Genomic DNA, 22,216 nt, shown 5'->3' on the forward strand with positions numbered 1-22,216 from the left:
CCACATATCCTCTACCCATTCTCACCATGCCCATTTCCACCCTCTAATTCACAACCCCATTGATTTCTTTTTTTCTTTCATTTCAATTATCTTTTGCTTATTCATTCATGGCTGTTGCCATGGCTTCCTGTGGCTCCACTCTTGGACTCTACACCAAAATAAAGCAGCCCGTGTTCAAATCCGCATTCTTTGGATCTTCTTTCGGGTCGGATCATGTTAAACACCTATGCAATTCAACTAAACCAAGGTTCAGTTTCTTTGCTTTATTGAATTGGGTTTTCTTTAGATTCAATCTATGAGTCAAATTAAGTTCTGGGTATTGCGTAATAAGTGGTAATCTTTGTGGGTTTTGATTGAATTGAATTTATTAGCTTAATTGGGATTGTTAATGTTTGCTTTATTGATTAGGTTTTTTTTTTTCCAATTCAATCTATGAGTCAAATTAAGTTCTGGGTTTTGCTTAACAAGTGGTAATACTTGTGGGTTTTGATTGAATTGAAATGATTTGCTTAATTGGGATTGTTAATATTTGCTTTATTGAACTGTTTTTTTTTTAATTCAATCTATGAGTCAAATTAAGTTCTGGGTATTGCGTAATAAGTGATAATATTTGTGGGTTTTGATTGAATTGAAATTATTAGCTTAATTGGGATTGCTATAGATTGTTAATTGAAATATAATATATTAATCTTAGGTTTCTATTAGTTTTAAGTGATTGGGAATAGTGATTATGATCAAATTTCGAGATTGATTACTTGCAATTACACAAGTGTCAACCAGCGGCCGGTTCGTTTCGAGCTCTCTTTTTATAGCTCGAACTCGGCTCGTGGGTCGTTTTCTCAAGCTTAGGCTCATCTTATTTATTATTTATTAATTAACCTATATATTTTGGGAAAAACCTTAAACGACACGTGTAGTACCTTAAGTGAGCCGAAGCTTGGCTGCGCAATGTGAAATCAATCCCTCGAAGTCCAAAGTGGGTCAAACTTAAAAATACACAAGGCTCGAACAGGCTTGATAACTTAATGAGCTTTATTTGAGGCTTGGCCTTAGCTCGAGCTCAAAATAGCTCGGCTCGTTTCGAGTTCTTTATCGATCCGATCTCAAGTAGCTCACGAGCGTCTTGGCTCGTTTGCACCCTACTTGCAAATTCTTGCCTTTGATCAATTGTTTATGCAATTCTGATTTTTAATTATTCAAATCTATATAATCGCTTTCCAAGCACATATCCAAACACCCTCTAAAATCTTGGAAGTGAAGAACATTTGTGTGTTGTTCTAATTCTTGATTTGGGTTTTCACCCAGATTGTCATATTCATTGAGTCATATGATTCCAAAAGCATCCGCCACAGCTATTGAGGTATCAAGATAAGGGATTTGGTAACACATTTATTATAAAATCTATTCAATTTTTATTTTTAATTTCATTCGATAATTGATTTTCAGGATGGAAGCTACCAGGAAACCGATGTGGTTCCAACACCCAAAGTTATTATTGACCAGGACTCTGACCCGAATGCAACCGTAGTCGAGGTCACATTCGGCGATCGCCTTGGAGCTCTTCTTGATACCGTATGGCTTCTTTTAAGTTCTTTTGTTTAAGTCATTTTAGTGCTTGTTATTTAATTGTCAAATTGTTAATGTATGTGCAGATGAATGCTCTTAAAAATCTTGGACTAAATGTTGTGAAAGCAAACGTTTGTCTGGATTCTTCTGGGAAGCATAACACATTTTCAATCACTAAAGCGTAAGTATTGAAATTAAATATCTTTTTTTGAATAATATGTTCAATGATATTTAGCAAATCAGGTATAGTTCTTGGTTGGTTTTTTTCTTTTAATGTTTTTGGGTCAAAATAATAAGATTTTTTTAATATGCAGCTCAACTGGACGTAAAGTTGAGGACCCCGAGTTGCTTGAGGCGATCCGTCTAACTATTATTAGCAATCTTCTAGAATATCACCCGGTATTACACCAATCTTGTGTCTTTCTTATAACATGTATATATAAATAAATAATTAAATACAATTTTAAAAGACTATTGCTGAACTGATGTCATTAATAGGAATCAAGTGCCCAATTGGCAATGGGTGAAGCCTTTGGAGTAGAAGCACCATCACAAAAGGTAACACCCCCCCCCCCCCACCCCCCCCAAAAAAAAAAGAAAATGAATAAAGCCAAAATGACCAATTTGCCCCTTCTCACGTTTTAAATGCTATTGGTTTTGGTTCACAAGCTTAAACTTCTCTATTTGGGTCCTACAAAAAGGCAGTTTGGGTATTTAACTATTCATAAAATTATTGTTGGTAATTTTCATTTTGGAATTACCAGACAAAGGTTGTGGATTCTTGGCTTCCTTTGAATTTTTAAAAGGAAAAATGACCAGTTTGCCCCTTTTCACTTTTCAATGCTATTTGTTTTTGTTCACAAGCTTCTCTATCTGGATCCTACATAGGGCAGTTTGGGTATCCTTTTTATTCACTAAAATTATTGTTGGTAATTTTCCTTTTCGAATACCTAACAAAAACCGCGAGTTCTTGGCGTCTTTTGAATTTTTAAAAGCCAAAATGTCCTATTTGCCCGTGTTTATACCATTGTTGTTGGTCCTCAAGCTTCCTTTAAAGGGTAGTTTAGACATTTGGCTAATAACTCAATCATCATTGTTTGGTTAAATGTTACCTAACAAGTTTTGAACCGCCTCAGATTGATGTTGACATTGCAACCCGTGTCCAAATTTACGATGACAGCCCTGAACGAAGGTATTTAAAATGGAGGGTATTTTTGTCTTTTTCACTAGTCCGAAATATTTTTATTGTATTTTAAAGGCAAAAAGCAACTCATTATTGTGATTATATTATGCAGTCTGCTCTCAGTGGAGACAGCAGATCGGCCCGGATTACTGGTGGATCTTGTGAAAATTATCACTGATATAAATGTTGCAGTTGAGTCGGGAGAGTTCGATACCGAGGTAAAAATTAATATCTGGATAAACAGATTTTGCTTCTAATAATTTTACCACCTTTAGACAGTCAGTTATATAGTAGTTGGGTTAAATAATACAAAGGGTAAAACTAAAGTTAACTTAATTTAAATTTAAATAAATAAATAATAATCTTTCTTTTAACCTAATTTGAATTTAAATAAATAATAATCTAATGCAAATTAAACTATCTAGACTGAACACATGATCTGTTTTGTGTGGTTTGGAATCTATAGGATTGAAAAATCTTTCACAATCCAGGTCGAGTAATCATTCAAAACGCGTTCACTGTTAAATATTATCGAATTAATTATTCTCTTTCTTTAATAAACCAAAATAAACGTGTTCACTGTTATTAAGTTAATGATATAAACGACATACGTATTATGTTTTAAAATACCTAAACGTATTATAATTGTTTGATTCCTATACGTGAAAAAATGGATTTATTTTAGTCAAAGTAATATACGTTAAAAGACTTATATTTTTTTAATTATTTTTTTAAATATTTCGACTGTTTAATTTTTATGCAGGGTTTGTTGGCGAAGGCGAAATTTCACGTCAGTTACAAGGGTAAAGCTCTTATCAAACCGCTTCAACAGGTAAACCCGACACATTGGTAAAATTGTGCTATTATAATTGCACAATAAACCCTTGGTTTAATACGTAACTTTCTGGCAGGTCGTCACGAATAGTTTAAGGTACTTTTTGAGGCGACCGAGTACCGAGGAGTCGAGTTTTTGAAACCAAAGCGGTATCGGGTACAACGGAAAATGCAGTTTATATGAAAAGAATGATGTTGTAGTGTTTCAGAAAATATTTGGGAGCTTACATTACAAATTGTAAAGTTACTACATTTATATGATACCAAAAATCTGCATTTATGGCCTTAATCAATGTTTAAAGCCCAGCCCAAGTGGTTATGAAGGTTACTTATGGGTAATTACGGCAACCCATTTTCAAAGTTGATCCGGTAATAAAATCGTTTGGCCTTGACCCGATAAACAGAATATCGGTTGTAGGTAGAGGTGTAATCATAACATGGTCATGCTTAAAAAGTTAAAATCGTCTAACCTGATCGAGACTGTGTAACCCATTTCTCTAAACGAGTAAAACTGGTTGTCGGGTGTGATCAAGTAGTAAACAGGCTGACGGGTTGCAATAAATTAGATAAACGGTTTTCTATAATTATATTTTTGTTCTGATTTTAAACGGGTTAACTTGTAATCTTGTATACCTAAACATAGTTTGTTTAATTTAAACAATGAACATGCCACCAAAACATAACTTGTATATCTAATGGGTTAGACACGATAATTCAATACCTGATTATTTTAATATCACGCTAAGAATTGAATCTTTTGTGGAATTTTTATGGAGGTTTTCTTTGATAAGGATGATCTTGACCCGTATATAAAAGAAATATAAAAATTCTTGATTTGACCAAGTTTAAACATTTATTCAAACTTAGCATCATCCTTAATGTAGAAACACATATTTAGGTAAAGACAATTTTTTTTTAATAAAGAGCTTAAAAAGGTAGATTGGCATATTAATCAAGCTATCAAAATGTGTGTTTTAGCAAAAACACCATAAAAAAATACGATTATACAAAACCAATTTAAGGTTTTGAGTACTTGCACAGGAAATTATATATATTGGTTTAAATATTTTTTTTTTCTAATTACGTATGAATGCTTGTATAATTCTCACAAGAGTAAAGTGCCATTTTCGTCCGTGTGATTTGACAAATAATTCAAATTTAATCCAAATAGTTTATTTTTTGCATCTAGACCAACCACGCTTCTCAATTCTTGCCAATTCCATGAAATCACTAACCCCGTTAAATTGAATCGTTAAGTCAGGCATAGACATGTCTTTTCACTTTCTTTATTATATGAGTACAGTGCCAAAATCGTCCCTAAAGTTTGGTTACATTTGCGAATTTCGTCCAAAAATATTGTTTTTCGCAATTAGACTCTCGATGTTTCCCAACTGTTGTCAATTTCGTCCAAATTGTTAACTCGGATTTCAATCTTCAAATAACTTTTGAACCAAACTCATCAGCTCAGATAACTTTTAGACTAAAACCATCGGCTCCAACAACTTTTGAAAAAAAAAACCATCGTTTTTGAAATCCGACGAATTTGAAAATTTGTTTTTTTTTAATATTTTATTATTATATTCAATTTTACTCAATTTTAGTTTTTCTTTTATAACTTTAAAGTATAAAATTTAATAAATATTCGAATATACCGTTGAGACGAGCTTATTTTTATCTGCATGTCGATATAAAATATAAATTTTACTCAAAACCGAGTTAGTTCAAATTTATGTCGAAACGTTCTATAAAAACTTGACCCGACTCGGTTTTGAATAAAATTTATGTCGACACGTAGGGCTGTAAACGAACCAAACGAACACGAACAAGGCCTTGTTCATATTCGTTCGTTAAGAAAATAATGTGTTCACGAACGGTTCACGAACACTTACAGAACGAGATTTTATATTCGTGTTCGTTCATTAAGGAAATTAATGTGTTAACGAACGGTTCACGAACACAAATGAACACAAATAAAATGGGCAAAGCCTAGAGATTGAGACTGATGGATTCATCAATGTGAATAATGAAAGCATATAAACGAATCGAATGAACACGAAAATGGCACTTAATCGAACAAATATTTATGTTCATGTTCGTTTATTTAAAAAGAGACATTTGTGTTCGTTTGTTTAAAATCTAAACATACATAACTGAACAAAGATAAACGAACATACATGAACAAATGTAAATGAACATAAAAAAACATAAACAAACTTAAATGAAAACACCTAAATGAACACACATTAACAAATATAAAACCTTTAAACAGATGACCTATCTAGATAATATTTAATTATTTTCTATTAATACATAAACGAAAATAAATGAACAGACATAAATGAACATAAATAAACGAACATAAACGAATGTTCATGAATATAAATGAATGAACGGAACATGTGTTTATGTTTGCTCGTTTAATTATACGAACACAAGTTTTTTGTTCATGTTCGTTCGTTTATTAAATAAACCAACATAAACGAACTTCCCGCCAAACGGTTCACGAATAGTTCACCGAACGTTCGGTTCGTTTACAGGCCTATCGGCACGTAGATAAAAAGAAGCTCGTCTCAACAGTATATTCAAAATTTTATAAAACTTTATATTTCAAAAGTTATAAAAGAAAAACAAAATATAAATAAAATTAATTATACTAATTAAATATTAAAAAAAAACAAAATTTCAAAGGAATCTAACTCTTGGTTTGATCGATGGTTTTGGGATGAACTTTTAACGGATTAGACGTATTTTAATTTATGTTCTTGTAAGAACTCAGATACGTGACAACATGGTATTCAATGGTGAAATTCATCGACAAAAAATCAAAGGTGTCGCCTCCGACGAATTTCAATGGGCTTTTATAAAAGTTTCAAATAATTTGGATCAAAATGGTATCTCTCAAAAAAAAAACCTATTTTAAAAATTTTCTCTTATTATAAACTAGAAAAGAAAAAAAAAACCCACTCACTTATATTTAGAAGGTAGTAGGCTAGTAGCATATATAACTACTATAATGATCGTTTACTAACTCCTATGTACATTTAAAACACCAATGGGTAGAAAATGACATGCCAGTGCAATATACACTTGTTTCTAAGGCTGAGGGGTGTGGGGCTTCAACGGGGGCGCTAGAGCCCCTCCGCTCGCGCCCCCAGGCGCTAACACCACACCACCAGGGCGCTAGCGGGGGCGCTAACGCGAAAAACAATGCATGCGTGAGCCGGTTAGCGGGAGAAGAGAGAGGGCTGCACAACTTTTGATGGTTTTTTGACCGTTGGGAGCCGAACAAACCAAAAAAAAAAATATTTTTCCTATATAATTATACCCCATTTCACCCATTTTTATACCAAAACTTCAAACCTTTACCCAAAATCAATTCATCTTCTCAACTTTTTTTTAAAAAAAATGGCTGGAAATTGGTTCCCAAACCTTGATTCAGATTATCTTGACGATGATTTATGGTCGTCACCGCACCAACCGATGTTTTATTCGGAGCCGCAAGAATCATCCGGCTTTCAACCATCCAACACACAATCGTCTCCTAACTTTGTTGTTCCGGAGACACAAGAATCACACGGTGAAGCTACGGGACCAAGTGGCAGTGATGATTTGGCGGTTTACAATTTCACGGTCGAAGAGTGGAAGCAGGAGTGTTTGCGGAGGTATGGGATGGTGAAGACGTGGGACGATTTAAAGTTGTGGGAGAGGTTGAAAAGGTGTTCCAAGTGGGTTGAGCTGGTGGCGCCGGACTTTGATGCGGAAGTAAGGCCGAAACGGACTAAAACTAGTTCGTCTGGAGCGTATAGCACTTCAACCGGGTCGGATTGCCGCGTTGGATTCGACCTAAACATTGCGGATGAGGAAACGTCTTCACCGCCGAGGAGGTGGCCATTGGGAAGGGACGCCAAGGGGAAAAAACCGGCTGAGGGGGAAGCCGTAAACATCGCCAATCTTGTTGAATCCCTCAATAAATTCAACAAAACCATGGAGGTGGTATCTTATGACAAAAAGGAAAAAAGTAGAATGAGAGATTTGGACTTTCTTACTAGAGACTTCAGTAACCTAAATCCGGTCGATCAAATGCTAATGGAAAAGCAAAAGGAACGTATCCGAAAGAGGTTGATCGAAGAAGACCAAGCCGAAGAATAAGAAGAATGTTTTTTTAGTACTATTTTATTTTTAGATATTAATGTGTTTTTCTTATTAATGTGTGTTTTTTTTAATAATTTATGAGTTTTTTTAATAATACGTTGTTTGAATATATTTATAAAAAAATTAAAAAAAAATTCGCTGGAGCCCCTCCACACCAGGGCCAGAGACTCCAACGGGGGCTCCAACACCCCCCTTATCCAGTTTCTCTCTCTGCCACACGTCATAATATTATTGGTTAGAGCCCCCATTAAAGCCCCCCACTCCCCTCAGCCTAATTTTGAGTATGCAAATAATAATTTATTTTGTTGTCACGTGGAAATTTAATATCCACTTGTAACGAGAAGAAAGGGTGATCATGATGAAGACCACCTAACCATGTAACCAAATTTATTTCAATAATAAATTTGATAATAACGCTTTTCTTGCGTCACGTTTTAGGTCAAATGCATTCAAACACGACGCCACATTATGTTGTTCCAATTATTAGCACAAGAAGCTTGAACGAATTTGTGTTTTTATAACATCTTATAGAAGAGGATTGAATTCAAACATGAAATAAGTACATAAACCAGGATATTAAATTTTATATATTTTAAAAAGTTTATAACATTTTTTACTCCGTTCATCCTAGCCCTTACCATCAAAGTCCTTACTCGCATGGCCCGATACGTCGTCACAATACTCCACCAGATCCAATTATCCACTCCTGACCCGATGACACACACGAGTCCATCGTGGGAGTCAATAAATGCTCCTGCATCATAATCTTTTTGTTAAGTATTCGACAAATAATCTCTAACTTTATTGTCATTCTTACTTTTATATTATTTCAAGAATAGTATTATTGTCATTATATATTATAAAAATTGACAACTTTTTACACAATTTCATTTTAAATTATAGATATGTGTATAATCACATCAAACCGGTCATCACATTATAATAACGTCTAACCCTACCTTGTATATGCACAATTGTGCATATTAGTTAACCTATGAACTCTATTACATACTCTTTCTATGGGGAGGCTAATAGCGATCATATTTGTCAATTTATATGTTGAGATCATTCCAAAAGTGTTAAATGACACCATAAAAGTCGATACCTATATCTAAGTGGGTGGGTGATTACCTAGTTAAGTATCTATCTATAATATATATAAACGAAAACCATAAAATCCTACGCGTCGCGATGTGGTCGCTCCCCCTTTTTATGAAAGCCACTAGATTTCTTGATTTTTAAATGGAGGCCTCTCATTGATTTAACCCAAATTCATGGGTATGGGTCTTACCAAAACCAGATAGCTCTTAAACAGGTTATAACATTTAATTAAATTTTACCAATTATTTGATATGAAAATCATATAAAATAGGGATATACTAAAATTTAATATCCAATTTAAAAAGAAAAATGTATTATTTGTAATTAATAAACAATTTTATAGTAAAAACATAAGTTGGCCATGGGTCACCAAATCCAGATAGCATTTAAACGGGTTATAACATATCATTTATTTATGAAACCTTTTAGTCATCAAACCCTAAGTATATTATTAACTTTCTTACAATATAGAAATTAAATCCAAAAAAATAAATATTAAAAAACGAAAAATGTAAAACAATCATTTTCTCAAACCATCAGATTGTTTTATTTGCAAATGAATGTTTCTCACGCATTTGACCCGAATTCACGGGTAAAGGTCTCACTAAACCCAGATAGCTTTTAAATGAGTTATAACATCTCATTATATTAAAAATTAATCTCATAAATATTTGATACGAAAATCCTATAAAATAGGGATATACTAAAAATTAATATCCTATTTTATTTAAAAAAAAGATATTATTTATAATTAAGAAACAATTTTATAATAAAGAAAATAAACGAGTAATGGGTATCACCAAACCCAGATAGCTTTTAAACCGGATTATAAAATATCATTTATTTATAAAAGAATTTTATCATCAAACATCAAGTATATTAATTATTAACCTTCTTACAATAAATATATAAATATTAAAAACGAATAATGTAAAACAACCCATAATACGTGGGATAAAATCTAGTAATATATATAAACGAAAACCCATAAATCCTATGTGTCGCGATGTGGTCGCTCCCCCCTTTTATGAAAGCCACCAGATTTCTTGATTTTTAAATGGAGGCCTCTCATTGATTTAACCCAAATTCATGGGTATGAGCCTTACAAAAACCAGATAGCTCTTAATCGGGTTATAACATATTATTAAATTAAAAATTAATCTTACTAATTATTTGATATGAAAATCCTACAAAATAGGAATATACTAAAATTTAATATCCAGTTTAAAATAAAAAAGATATTATTTATAATTAATAAATAATTTTATAGTAAAAAACATAAGCGGGTCATGGGTCACCAAATCCAGATAATTTTTAAACGGGTTATAACATGTCATTTATTTATGAAAGCCTTTCATTATCAAACCCTAAGTATATTATTAACTTTCTTACAATAAAGAAAATTAAAATCCAAAAAATAAATATTAAAAAACGAAAAATGTAAAACAACCATTCTCTCAAGCCATCAGATTACTTTATTTGTAAATGAAGGTTTCTCACGCATTTAACCCGAATTCACGAGTAAAAGTCTCACCAAACCCAGATAGCTCTTAAATTTGTTATAACATCTCATTATATTAAAAAATAATCTCATCAAATATTTAATATGAAATATTTGATATAAAAATCTTATAAAATAGGAATATACTGAAAATTAATATCCTATTTTATTTTTAAAAAAAGATATTATTTATAATTAAAAAACAATCTATAATATATATAATTGAAAACCATAAAATCCTATGTGTTACGATGTGGTCGCTCCCCCCTTTTATGGAAACCACCAGATTGCTTGATTTTTAAATGGAGGCTTCTCATTGATTTAACCCAAATTCATGGGTATGGGTCTACCAAAACCAGATAAATCTTAAACGGGTTATAACATCTCATTAAATTAAAAATTAATCTTACCAATTATTTGATAGGAAAATCCTATAAAATAGGGGTATACTAAAATTTAATATCCAATTTAAAAAGAAAAAGATATTATTTATAATTAATAAACAATTTTATAGTAAAAATCATAAGCGGGTCATGGATCACCAAATCCAGATAGCTTTTAAACGGGTTATAGCATATCATTTTTTTTATGAAACCCTTTCATCATCAAACCCTAAGTATATTATTAACTTTCTTATAATAAAGAAAATTAAAATCCAAAAAGTAAATATTAAAAAACAAAAAATGTAAAACAACCATTCTCTCAAGCCATCAGATTGCTTTATTTGTGAATGAAGGCTTCTCACGCATTTGACTCGAATTCACGAGTAAAGGTCTCACCAAACCTATATAGCTCTTAAACGGGTTATAACATCTTATTATATTAAAAATTAATCTCATCAAATATTTGATTTGAAAATCCTATAAAATAGGGATATACTAAAAATTAATATCCTATTTTTATTTAAAAAGAGATATTATTTATAATTAAGAAACAATTTTATAATAAAGAAAATAAATGGGTAATGGGTATCACCAAACTCAGATAGCTTTTAAACCGGATTATAACATATCATTTATTTGTGAAACCATTTCATCATCAAACCTCAAGTATACTAATTATTAACTTTCTTACAGTAAATAAAATTAAAATCTAAATATACATATATATATATTGAAAATGAATAATGTAAAACAACCCCGTAATACAGGGAATAAAATATAGTAATTTATAATTTTGCTCTAAGCTATAAATATCATAAAAGAAAATTTAACATGTAGGAAAAAAATTCAAAATAAAGTTCTTATGATACACAACATAATAATAGTTATACTTTGTTAGCATTAACCTTTTAAAAATAGTTTGTTATTGAAAAATAACAGTTATTAAGTTAATAAGACCATAGGGTGTGATAAGCGTAAACCACAATGGGCTAATGTGGCGATGGACCGCAATGTGAAACACCGCGCCTGGTGGCTTGGTCTATGTGCTTACCCGACTTCAAGCTAGTTCTTCCAACCCAACTAGAGATGTTCAAAACGGTTTGGGACTAGGAACCGGAACCGGTTCCTAACCGGTTCCTATATTCAAAACCCCATTTTAAACCGGTTCCAGGCTAGAACCGGTTAGGGAACCGAATCGGTTCTCCCACCCTCGGACCCCTAACCTATCTAACCGGTTCTTACCGGTTCCTGTACTGTAACCGGTTCCAACCGGTTACAGTGTAAAAATTTTTAAATTACTAACAAAAAAATATATATAGCAACGTACGGTTGATCACCTGATTGAGATCGAGATATAATAAAAAAATAAATAAAAAGAAAAGAACAAATTATTTGACAGGCATACAAAATGTTAGGTGCTGTTTGTTTTTTAAGACAAAATCTGTCTGTAATCTGATTTCATCTGATTTCATGTCTACAACTGAAGACGTGGTTTGAAGGTCTGCAATCTAAAAATATAATACTGTTTATTTTATAAACTAGATATCGTCTGCATAAGCTGAAAATTTGTTTTATAAACTGGACGATGGTTGTGGTCGACGGTGGGTGATGGTGTTGATGAACGGTGGCAGACGGTGGGTGGTGGTGGTGGCAGTGGCGGATGGCGGGTGGTGGGTGGCGGCGGTGGGTGGTGGGTGGTGGTAGTGGACGGTGGTTGTGAACGACAGTGGGTGGTGGTGGTGGTGTTGGACGGTGGTGGTGGACGGTGGTGGTGGCGGTGTTGGACGGTGGTGGTGGTGGGTGGTGGACGGTGGTGGTGGCGGTGTTGGACGGTGGTGGTGGTGGGTGGCGGACGGTGGGTGGTGCTGGACGGTGGTGGTGGCAGACGGAAGGTGGTGGGTGGTGGTGGTGGACTGTGGTTGTGGCTGACAGTGGATGGTGGTGATGGACGGTGGTGGTGGTGGGTGACGGACGGTGGTGGCGGCGAACGGTGGGTGGTGGTGGTGGCGAATGGTGGGTTGTGCATGGTGGGTGGTGGTGGTGTTGGACATTGGGTGTTGGTAGGATGCTAAGAAGTGTAAAGAAGTTGAACAATAGCATATTTTTTAAGACTATTAAAGCATATTTCATATCTTTTTTTATATAAAAAAACAAACAGTTTTTAGAAGCTTATGTCTGCACGTCCGCTGAACGTAAGCCCTTTACAGACATTTTAATTAAAAACAAATAGAATCTTAGTAATTTTCTTGAGTGTTACGTAGTCCTCTACAAAATTGTAACATCAATTACAGACAAAGTCTAGAGTCGAACTCCGGTGTGTCCTTGGTAGTAGGAGCAGTGCCATCAATGTGAGTGAGATGTTGAGAGGACCTTGTTTCAATGAGCATGGAGTTGAAAAACCTTCACTTTGTGAGTCGAACTTCGGATCCTTCGAACTTCGGATCATCCTTTTCTCGCTTCTCTTACTTGTTAAATGTACTTTATATTTTTCATAATTTTTTTAAGAAAATACTAGTTATACTGATAAAATACATTTGATAAAATACATTTGTTTTTGAATTATCCCTTATTTTAAAATGGAAGTCAAATTACACTAATAGTATTAATTTATTTTCACAATTATATATTTTTACATATTTTTGACTTTTTTTAAAAAATGTACACATGCAATACATTTTTCTACATATAAAGTGTAAATAAAGGTTTAAATAGTTTATGCATTGTTATTTTTCAAAATATCGTGTACTACACCTGTTCTAAGAGCATTCTCATCCCACTCTATATTTTCAAACCAAAATTTACACTAAAACTCATTTTATTTTCTCTCTCTATTTCAATTAAATAATACTTTTTATACATTGTATTATTACCTTTTTTCTTTCCTTCACTCACAACCACTTTCAAAATATATTAAAAAATTATAAGGGATGAACAGTAACTTTTCAAATATACAGAAAAATCACTACTTTTTCTAAAATATAAAAACTCTTCACTCATAACACCCTGAATCACTCTCTAAATTATAAAAACACCCCTCACATAATATGAGGGGTTGGATGAGAATACTCTAAACTAATTAAATATAAAGGGATATAAACAAAGTGGTTACCAACCCTTCTTAAGCTAGACAAATGTAACATCCAACTTTTTGTTAAATAATAAATGACGGAAAGTTTTGTTATTTAACTGTGTGTCATTAAGTTAGTTGTGTGTTAGTGTTTGGATAATATTTGGATTTGGAATTGTGAGTGGATTGTGGGGCCCATGGCCCCCTATATAAGCCCAACCTCTCCATTCTTTTTACCATTTTGTCACACACACATACACTCAAGAAACACACACCCACTCTCTCTCAAGACCCGAATTAAGGAAGAGTTTGGTGATTCAAGTGTCTTCAACTGACAAGAATCACGTCCAGATCCTCGAGTTGTCAAGATCTGAACTCGAACCCGCAAGCAAAAGGTGGGTTTTAGTTTAAAATGGTTAAGTTTTATGGTTAGAATCGGCATGCAAACAGATATAATGATAGATCGGGTTGTGAAATGTAAGAAAAATATAAACTTGGTAAGTTATAACCTCTCGGGTGCACTTTATGATAAAAAGATGGTGTTTGGATTTTGATAGATGGGTTCAGGATTAGGTGCATGGGGTCAGAATGTGTCAAAAGTTGGGAAAGAGTAAAAATCAGGTCCTGAGGAAGAGCCACGAAGTAAAATGACTTTAAAATGGTAAAAGCGAATAAAGGCAGGCATTTCGCTTCGCTCATCGATGAGAAGCGAAACAGGCATTTCGCTTCGCTCAGCGATGAGAAGCGAAACAGTCATTTCGCTTCGTTCAGCCATGAGAAGCGAAACAGTTTCATGCGAATCGAAAAAGCATGCGAAGCGAAATTCTTCCATGCGAAATTCCATGCATGCGAAGCTCAGCCCCAGCCAGGGGCGTTGCCCTTTGGACCCTGCTAGGGGCTGCCGCCCCTAGACCCCGCTACCAGGGGCGCTGCCCCCGGACCCCCGTTAGTTGAGGGTGTCATTGACTTAGATATAGGAAGTAGTAGTAATGGATATTTGACACTCGTAATGCGTTATACAGTTAGCCGTGCACAGCTTAAGAAGGGCATTACTATTAACGGCAAGAGAAACCGACTTTCTAGCCCCTTTATTCGTTATGTTTTTGGGGCTGTGTGCATACTCCTTTGTGATAGTTGTTAATACACTTAACTTAAATGGTAAGTGTATGATATGTGTATGTTATATGTACGACTAAGTATTGAATGGTATTATGGAACGTTTATACGAATGAATATGTACATATACGTATATCCATGACCAAAAGATATGTAAAGTATGCATGAATGAAAATGAATGTATGAACGAGTGACGTGATATGTATGGTTATTGGAGACAAAGGGACCAGACCCTAAAAATATCTGAGACAGAAGGGACAAGACCCTGATAATATCTGAGACAGAAGGGACCAGACCCTGATAATATCTGAGACAGAAGGGGCCAGACCCTAATAATATCTGTGATGGTAGAGATAGAATAGCCTATGGTAAATTACAAGGCTTTATAAAAGAAAGTAGGTAAGCGTGTGTGCATGTATATAAAGTTTGTATGAAAGAAGTAAGAGTAAATAAGGTATGAATACGTATCTTCGGATGCGTATGAGTAAGGATATGAATGTATTATATGTTAAATGATTAACTAGAACTCACTCAGCGTAGCTGACTTTTAGTATGCACGCAGACAAAATAGATTGAGGCAGCTGGCTTGAGAAGGGACACATGGCATGGATGGAAGAGATTGGCATCTACGAAGAAGTGTCAAGATTGTTTTAATTAATCACAATTTATATGTTAAGACAATAATGAATGTTTTGTAATGTGATGTATGAAGTTTTAAATTATTCCACGAAAGTTTCAATTAACTCTGATTTTAGGACTGTGTTTATGAGTAAATCCAACACCAAAGTAGGGCTACCGGGAACGGGGCCTTACAACAAAGAAATGAATAAATACAAATAATTATTACTATAATATAAATAAGAAGTTTGGTGTCGCAAATGGCCTATTGGGTCACTTGACGGCACCATATTGGTCGATGAATTTTGGTTTTTAGTTCAGTTACTATAATAAACGTAATGGACGATGAATTTTGTTTTTTAATTCAGTTACCATAATAAATGTAATGGAAACTGATCAAATGCTAACTTATTTTCAGCTCTGGTAACATAACAAACTTGAAAGAAACCGACCGAGTTCACACAGACTCGCGGCCTTATGTAAAGCCCAAGACCGACGACGCTTGGGTACCAATGGACAAGTTTACCGACAGAATCATGTCTATATCATAACGAACGCAGCCGATACCGACTGAATTCGTGTCGATTTATCGTCGTAACGCTCTGATTTTACCAACGTCTGTGTTTCAACGCTGGGGTTTTGCCAGCTGTCCTGGCACGTTGCGACAAATAGAAAAAACTATTTACAAATAATAAAGACTAATTAGGATTATTTTAAACAAACTATGAGATAAACTTAACAACCATGTTTATCCATTGATCCATAAGATAAATTTAAACTTAGATAAAGAATACTAAATCAACTGGTAATAACAAAACTATCATGATGTATTCAATCCACATATGAATTATAGTAATTAATTCCAAGAGACAAGTGGCAACGGTTGTCAAGGCTGTAGCTCTCATGGTTGCAACAACAATGACGATGATGATGAAGACAGTGATGAACGGTTGTAGTGACAACAATAGTTTATTACAATGAATTCACCTCAAGAAACTCATCTTAATTAGTTCCATGCTATAAACCTAATATAAACTTAATGATAGTCATGATTTTAGGTATTTACCAAAACAAACCATTTAGCAAACACAATCCACCTAGATTGACTCATTTAATAACTTCACTCATTAAATAACTTCACATGTACACATTAACTCTCTAATTAAAATAACACAAGAATGATTGAGATCAAGATATAAAAAATAAAAATAAATAAATAAAAGATCTGATTTATTTTTATTTGACAACCATGAAGACTGCTAGTGTGGTAGGTAAGCAAAATGCCTCTCAAGAGGATTGGTTAATATGTTCTTCAATTCGACAAGTCAACTTAACACCAACACCCGCCTCTGGACCCCACTTTACCAAAAACACCTACTCCCCGTCTCACCAACCACACACCAAAATTCCCATTTTACCCCTCCCATTTTCCCATAAATCCCTATTCTACCCCCCTCCACCAACCCCATACACGTCCATATAAGCATTTTTCCTCATCAACAATCATAATTCAAACCACTTATTTCACTTAACCAATAATAATAATAATATTATTATTATCATTATTATTATTATTATTTTCCGATGGAGGCTAAAACGGAAACCATTTTCCGATCAAAATTGCCAGACATTTATATTCCTAACCACCTTCCGTTACACACATACTGCTTTGAGCATATTAATAATTTCAGCCACCGGCCGTGTCTTATCGACGGCGCCACCGGCGACGAGTACACCTACGCTGACGTCGAGCTGACGTCACGTAAAGTAGGCTCCTCACTCCACAAACTCGGCATCCGCAAGGGTGACGTCATCATGATCCTCCTCCCGAACTCAAAGGAGTTCGTGTTCGCGTTCCTCGGCGCGTCGTACATCGGTGCCGTGTCAACGATGGCTAATCCGTTTTTCACCCCCGCCGAGATTATCAAGCAGGCGAGGGCCTCGGACGCGAAGATCATCGTCACGCAGTCGGCGCACGTGCCGAAGGTGCGGGACTTTGCGTCCGAGAACTCGGTGAAGCTCGTTTGCATCGACGCGGATCTGGACGAGTGCTTGCACTTTTCGGAGTTGGCGTCCGGAGATGCAAACGAGCTTCCGGAGGTGGAAGTAGCGCCAGACGACGTTGTGGCGCTACCGTACTCCTCCGGGACCACTGGTCTACCGAAAGGAGTCATGCTGACTCACAAGGGACTTGTGACCAGTGTGGCGCAACAAGTGGATGGTGAGAATCCGAACCTTTGGATTCATAGTGAGGATGTGCTGATGTGTGTGTTGCCTTTGTTTCATATTTACTCGTTGAATTCGATATTGTTGTGTGGATTGCGAGCGGGTTCGGCGATTTTGATCATGCAGAAATTCGATATTGTGCCGTTTCTGGAGCTGATTCAGAAGTATAAAGTGACGATAGGGCCGTTCGTGCCGCCGATCGTGTTGACGATTGCGAAGAATGAAGAGGTTGTTGATAAGTATAATTTGTCGTCGATTCGGACGGTGATGTCTGGTGCCGCGCCGTTGGGGAAAGAGCTTGAAGATACGGTTAGGGCGAAGTTCCCTAATGCGAAGCTCGGACAGGTGGTTAATAAGTTATGGATTGAATTCGATAAAAAAGAGGGTCGTTTTGATAAAAAATAATTGAACTTTGAAAATCATTGGTCGGAACGACAGTTTGGATACTGTATGGCCGTTCTGACCATAGGGGGTCAAAATTTGAAAATTATTGGATTGAATGGCCGTTTGACTAGTGTCTTAATGGTTGTTCTGACTATAGACATCAAACTTTGAAAATTTTAGGTTAAAATGGCTGTTTGAATTTTATCCGGGTGGTTGTTTGAAATGGTATAGGGTTAGATGGCAGATGGTGTGTCTATAAATCAATAGATGGCATGTACAATATTACAATCTAGAGCTCATATGTTTGTAATGATTATGATTTTAGGGCTATGGGATGACGGAAGCAGGACCGGTGCTTGCAATGTGTTTAGCTTTTGCTAAAGAGCCGTTCGAGATCAAATCAGGAGCGTGCGGAACGGTTGTTCGAAATGCCGAGATGAAGATCGTTGATCCGGACACCGGCGCTTCTCTTCCGAGGAATCAACGCGGTGAGATCTGCATTCGTGGTGATCAGATCATGAAAGGTTAGTAGTAATTTGAGCATTATAGATCGTAATTCTTCGGTTTGTTACCGTTTCACATGAGACTCAAGAAATTGCGACATTTAGGTTACCTTAATGATCCGGAAGCGACGAAGAGGACGATCGTTGACGGCTGGTTGCATACTGGAGATATTGGCTACATTGATGACGATGATGAGCTTTTTATCGTTGATCGGTTGAAGGAATTAATCAAGTACAAAGGATTTCAAGTTGCTCCGGCTGAGCTTGAAGCGTTGTTGCTCACACATCCTGATATATCTGATGCTGCTGTTGTCCCGTAAGTTCGATCTACGATTTTCATGTTTCGTCATAATAATACTAGTTTTTCGTTTAAACAAGTAATGTTACACTAAAATAGAAGGCAAACGGGTAACAAACTGCTGCGTCTGTATCCGTTTTTGAGTAGCAAAAATAAGTCATTTAAAAATTAGTAAATTACATTCATAGATGTTGGGTCGTAACTCATAACATTGCTATTCATGACCCGCTGAATTCATGTTTTGGAATAATCCGATTATGTACGAAACTAATGATAGAATAATTATTTTGTTAGGTGTTTATATCTTTTTAAAGTTAACAATTATTTGTATTTGTAGAATGGCAGATGAGAACGCGGGAGAGGTTCCTGTCGCGTTTGTTGTAAAGGCGAATGGATCAACTATCACGGAAGCCGACGTTAAACAGTTCGTTTCGAAACAGGTAATTTCTCGGCATTGGTTTGTTCACGCCGTTGAGTCGATCGTTTTGTTACTAATGTTTACAAGTTTAAAAGGTTAAATACTCGCTTTAGAATATAGTTTAACAAATTGATTTTGAAGTAAAATTAATTGACAAATAAGTTGATGGATTGGAAGTAATATTTTATACTCTAATAATGGAAAACATATTTTCACCTGTCCTCTCAACTAGATCTAATGAAACTATATTATTATTATTATTATTATTATTATTATTATTGTTGTTGTTGTTGTAACAGCAAAAAATTCTTATGAAACTATATTTGTTTTATAGTTTAGTTAAAGAGGAAACAATACTCACTTTCAAGTTTTATCCAAAAAGGGCAATTTACAAATTTGAGCATTTCTTAAAAAAGAAAACCTTTAATATTACTTCACGTAATTTCATCGCTAAAAATCTATGAACAAACTACACGGATAGTGTCTATGGTACGTTTATATTACGGTTTTGATTCTTATATTTGAAACACTAGTTTTAGAGCCCGTGTTACACACGGGATAATTCAAATTATAAAATTATTTGTAAAACAAATAATTACATAGCGTATATGAAAAAAAATGTATTACATCTATGCTTATATCTATACAATGTGTACATAAATTGGTTTTATTTATATCACAAAATGATTTTTTTAAATGAACTTAATAAAAAAAATGTCTGTGCAAAATCGTACCTGAGAATGCTTCTTTCTATTGAAAAATTCATTTTCGGTGTCATATATGTATAATTGAAAGAATTTTGGTTGTGAACCAATTTCGAAAATAAGACTTCTCATACGATTGTAGTTCTAACTTCTCAGCCTAAATACAAAAGAGGCATTACCTTTATTGATATATTTATCAATTTATCACTCATCAAAGGAAAGTAAGATATTAAATTGTAGCAATGGATGTTCTTCAAGAACTATGTTTTTCTAAGCTACACCATAAAAATGATTTTGATAAGTTTTAGAGGGCTTCTTGACAACATAAAAATAGCATGTTAACTAATTCAATTTTGTGAATATTTTGTTTCATTTGAGCATAGTTTTGCATGACATGCTTCCCATACAACATTTTGATCACCATTGAAGGAAAAATTAATGTTGACATAAATATTTCAAATTTGATAAAAGTTAGAAGCATTGATAGGCATGGGGGTGCTATGTCGAAAGTGTTCGCAATCTTTTCTTAAATTTTAATAGTTGAGGGAAAAATAGTCAATTTGCCAAATCCTAATTATTTCAAAAAATGCTCTTAAAAATAAACTTGAAACCCGAATCATGTTTAAAATTCTAACTTTCATATTTCTGACATTTTAAAGTCAAAACTTTGAACTCATAACAAATTTAATGATAAATCTATTTTGCATTCTCAATTTTTTAAAAATACTCAAAAGGTTCATTTTTGACCCGTATCAAATTTTGACTCAAATGTAGTTAACTTGTACCAAACAATGTATTTGCCAACTTTTGACCCATAAAATCAAATTTAACTTCCACAAAAAAGACCCGAAACAATTTTCATTTGAGAAACATGATTTTTTGTTGATTTTTGGAATTCACCAAGTATTTTTAAATATATAATAAATAATATGTTAGTATTTATATTTATAAAAATATATAGATATTATATATAAATATTGTGTAAAAGGAAAGTGAATAATTATTGATTTATTACATATATTAGGGTATATTAGTTTTGGAGGGAAAAAATTTGTGAGAATTAACCAAAATATGACAAGTGTCCCTATTTATTTTACTTTATTAGAATATAGGTAGATTAGACCTTTATATTAGAGTGGATGTTCACTAAATTCTGTCGCAATTTAGTAAAAAAAACTATTATACCCCTTGTTAATAAAATCCAAAAAAAAGGTGACAAAACCGTAAAAAAAACGACGTTTGACCCAATTACCTCTTGGTTATAGCCGGTAGATAAATTATAACCACCCCGATTCACAAGTTCTGGTTGCACGAACGTTTATATTTGCGATTTTAATGATGATGTGATTATGATTTTCAGGTGGTATTCTACAAGAGAATTAACCGCATGTTCTTTATCGAGGCGATCCCAAAATCCCCATCGGGCAAAATCCTTCGCAAGGACTTGAGAGCGAAGCTAGCGGCTGGTATTCCAAATTAATCATGATATTTGGTATTCTCTACAGAGTTGTAATGATGGAATATGATCCTAGTTGAAACTTTTAGTTTGTATAATTATACAACATCAAAAGTTTGTGTTGCATTCAATTCATTTAAATCTGTAAGATAAATATGAGGTGAATGTTGTTTGTGTATTGTATTCTTTTTCCAGTTTCATATGCTATGATTCTATTGAAAGGAATTTTATAGCAAATTATTTATAACTAATAATGATTTTTTAAATATAGTGTGTTTTGGGAATTGGCTATATATAGCTCAATTTTAGTTTTGATTCCATAATAAAAAGAAAAACCAAATTTAATTTTAAATACATAATTAAAATACGAAGTTAAAATATAAAGGGAGACAAAAATGAGAAGTGCGAGAATGATTTTTGCGGTCACAACAAAAATAATAAAAAAAATAATAACTTAAAATATAAATAAAAAACAAAAAAATTTAAAAACTAAAATGTTTCCCCGTCATTCCAGTTCAAAAAAAAATACGAAAAGACACAATGACGAAAATTAACGAAAGACACAATTATGAACAAAAAATGACATAATAAATGTAAAATATAACAGAATGCCAAACAAAATATAACAAACTGCTGAGTTGAGTAATATAACACAATATAAAAAAAGACACAAATTTCAAGGAAAAAAGACACAAACAATGACGAA

General features: G+C 34.0%; 2 protein-coding genes across 2 annotated transcripts; both read left to right on the plus strand.

Moving 5' to 3' along the window:
• The first annotated feature begins 70 nt into the window (after positions 1-70).
• Positions 71-3,924, plus strand: LOC143531198 (ACT domain-containing protein ACR11-like). Its single transcript, XM_077026544.1, has 10 exons — positions 71-247; positions 1,306-1,360; positions 1,447-1,572; positions 1,653-1,747; positions 1,881-1,965; positions 2,065-2,124; positions 2,703-2,758; positions 2,862-2,967; positions 3,513-3,581; positions 3,661-3,924. The coding sequence occupies exons 1-10, from the start codon at positions 108-110 to the stop codon at positions 3,721-3,723; spliced, it is 855 nt and encodes a 284-aa protein (XP_076882659.1). The 5' UTR covers positions 71-107; the 3' UTR covers positions 3,724-3,924.
• Positions 3,925-17,067: 13,143 nt separating this feature from the next.
• Positions 17,068-21,746, plus strand: LOC143531209 (4-coumarate--CoA ligase 2-like). Its single transcript, XM_077026555.1, has 5 exons — positions 17,068-18,092; positions 18,457-18,655; positions 18,740-18,950; positions 19,270-19,372; positions 21,415-21,746. The coding sequence occupies exons 1-5, from the start codon at positions 17,106-17,108 to the stop codon at positions 21,532-21,534; spliced, it is 1,620 nt and encodes a 539-aa protein (XP_076882670.1). The 5' UTR covers positions 17,068-17,105; the 3' UTR covers positions 21,535-21,746.
• Positions 21,747-22,216: the final 470 nt, after the last annotated feature.

The sequence above is a fragment of the Bidens hawaiensis genome, unplaced genomic scaffold, assembly GCF_021521415.1.
Source record: "Bidens hawaiensis isolate Kalapana, Puna unplaced genomic scaffold, B.hawaiensis_p1.1 tig00009086_1, whole genome shotgun sequence".
Taxonomy (NCBI): domain Eukaryota; kingdom Viridiplantae; phylum Streptophyta; class Magnoliopsida; order Asterales; family Asteraceae; genus Bidens; species Bidens hawaiensis.

Coding starts and splice junctions, on each gene's coding strand:
- LOC143531198 (XM_077026544.1), top strand. CDS start 108: ATGGCTGTTGCCATGGCTTCCTGTGGCTCCACTCTTGGACTCTACACC. Junction 248..1,305: donor TGCAATTCAACTAAACCAAG/GTTCAGTTTCTT, acceptor GTTTTCACCCAG/ATTGTCATATTCATTGAGTC. Junction 1,966..2,064: donor ATCTTCTAGAATATCACCCG/GTATTACACCAA, acceptor TGTCATTAATAG/GAATCAAGTGCCCAATTGGC.
- LOC143531209 (XM_077026555.1), top strand. CDS start 17,106: ATGGAGGCTAAAACGGAAACCATTTTCCGATCAAAATTGCCAGACATT. Junction 18,951..19,269: donor TCTGATGCTGCTGTTGTCCC/GTAAGTTCGATC, acceptor TTGTATTTGTAG/AATGGCAGATGAGAACGCGG. Junction 19,373..21,414: donor AACAGTTCGTTTCGAAACAG/GTAATTTCTCGG, acceptor TATGATTTTCAG/GTGGTATTCTACAAGAGAAT.